General features: G+C 42.3%; 1 protein-coding gene across 1 annotated transcript in view; it reads left to right on the forward strand. All coding sequences in view use genetic code 11, as the record gives it.

Annotated features, from left to right (window-relative positions):
• Nucleotides 1-390, forward strand: part of EGR_02764 (hypothetical protein) — a gene marked incomplete at both ends in the record, with an annotated part of 1,698 nt that continues 1,308 nt past the window's right edge. The window contains one exon of the mRNA XM_024492013.1: nt 1-154. Coding sequence (XP_024353507.1) covers nt 1-154 — 154 coding nt within the window. The remainder of the gene's footprint in view (nt 155-390) is intronic.

Genomic DNA, 390 nt, shown 5'->3' on the forward strand with positions numbered 1-390 from the left:
ATGGAAGCTAGAGTGTCAAAACACCTTAGTCAGCCACCCGCACAACATGTCATCAAAGTTGGCACGAACGACAAAATGCATTTCAAGACACCCAAAGGTAATCGTGCTTGCGCAATTTTGCAGAAATGTGATTGTCTTGCACAAACTTGTCTGAGTAACCGAGTAGCTGTCTACTTACGTAGTGACTCGTGACCCCTTGGAGGTCAATCACGCGACCTCCACCTGATTAATGGTCATTCCAACAGCCTTCCCTTGTGCTCCATGCAAGTCCTAACTTTACAGGGAAAAATTAAACATGCACATTTACCTCCACTTTGTTTCAATGACAGCTGCGAAAAATAAGCTGTAGGATGCTTTTAACATTCTTTCTAAACATTAACACCTTAAAAT

The sequence above is a fragment of the Echinococcus granulosus genome, assembly GCF_000524195.1.
Source record: "Echinococcus granulosus chromosome Unknown EG_S00013, whole genome shotgun sequence".
Lineage (NCBI taxonomy): Eukaryota > Metazoa > Platyhelminthes > Cestoda > Cyclophyllidea > Taeniidae > Echinococcus > Echinococcus granulosus.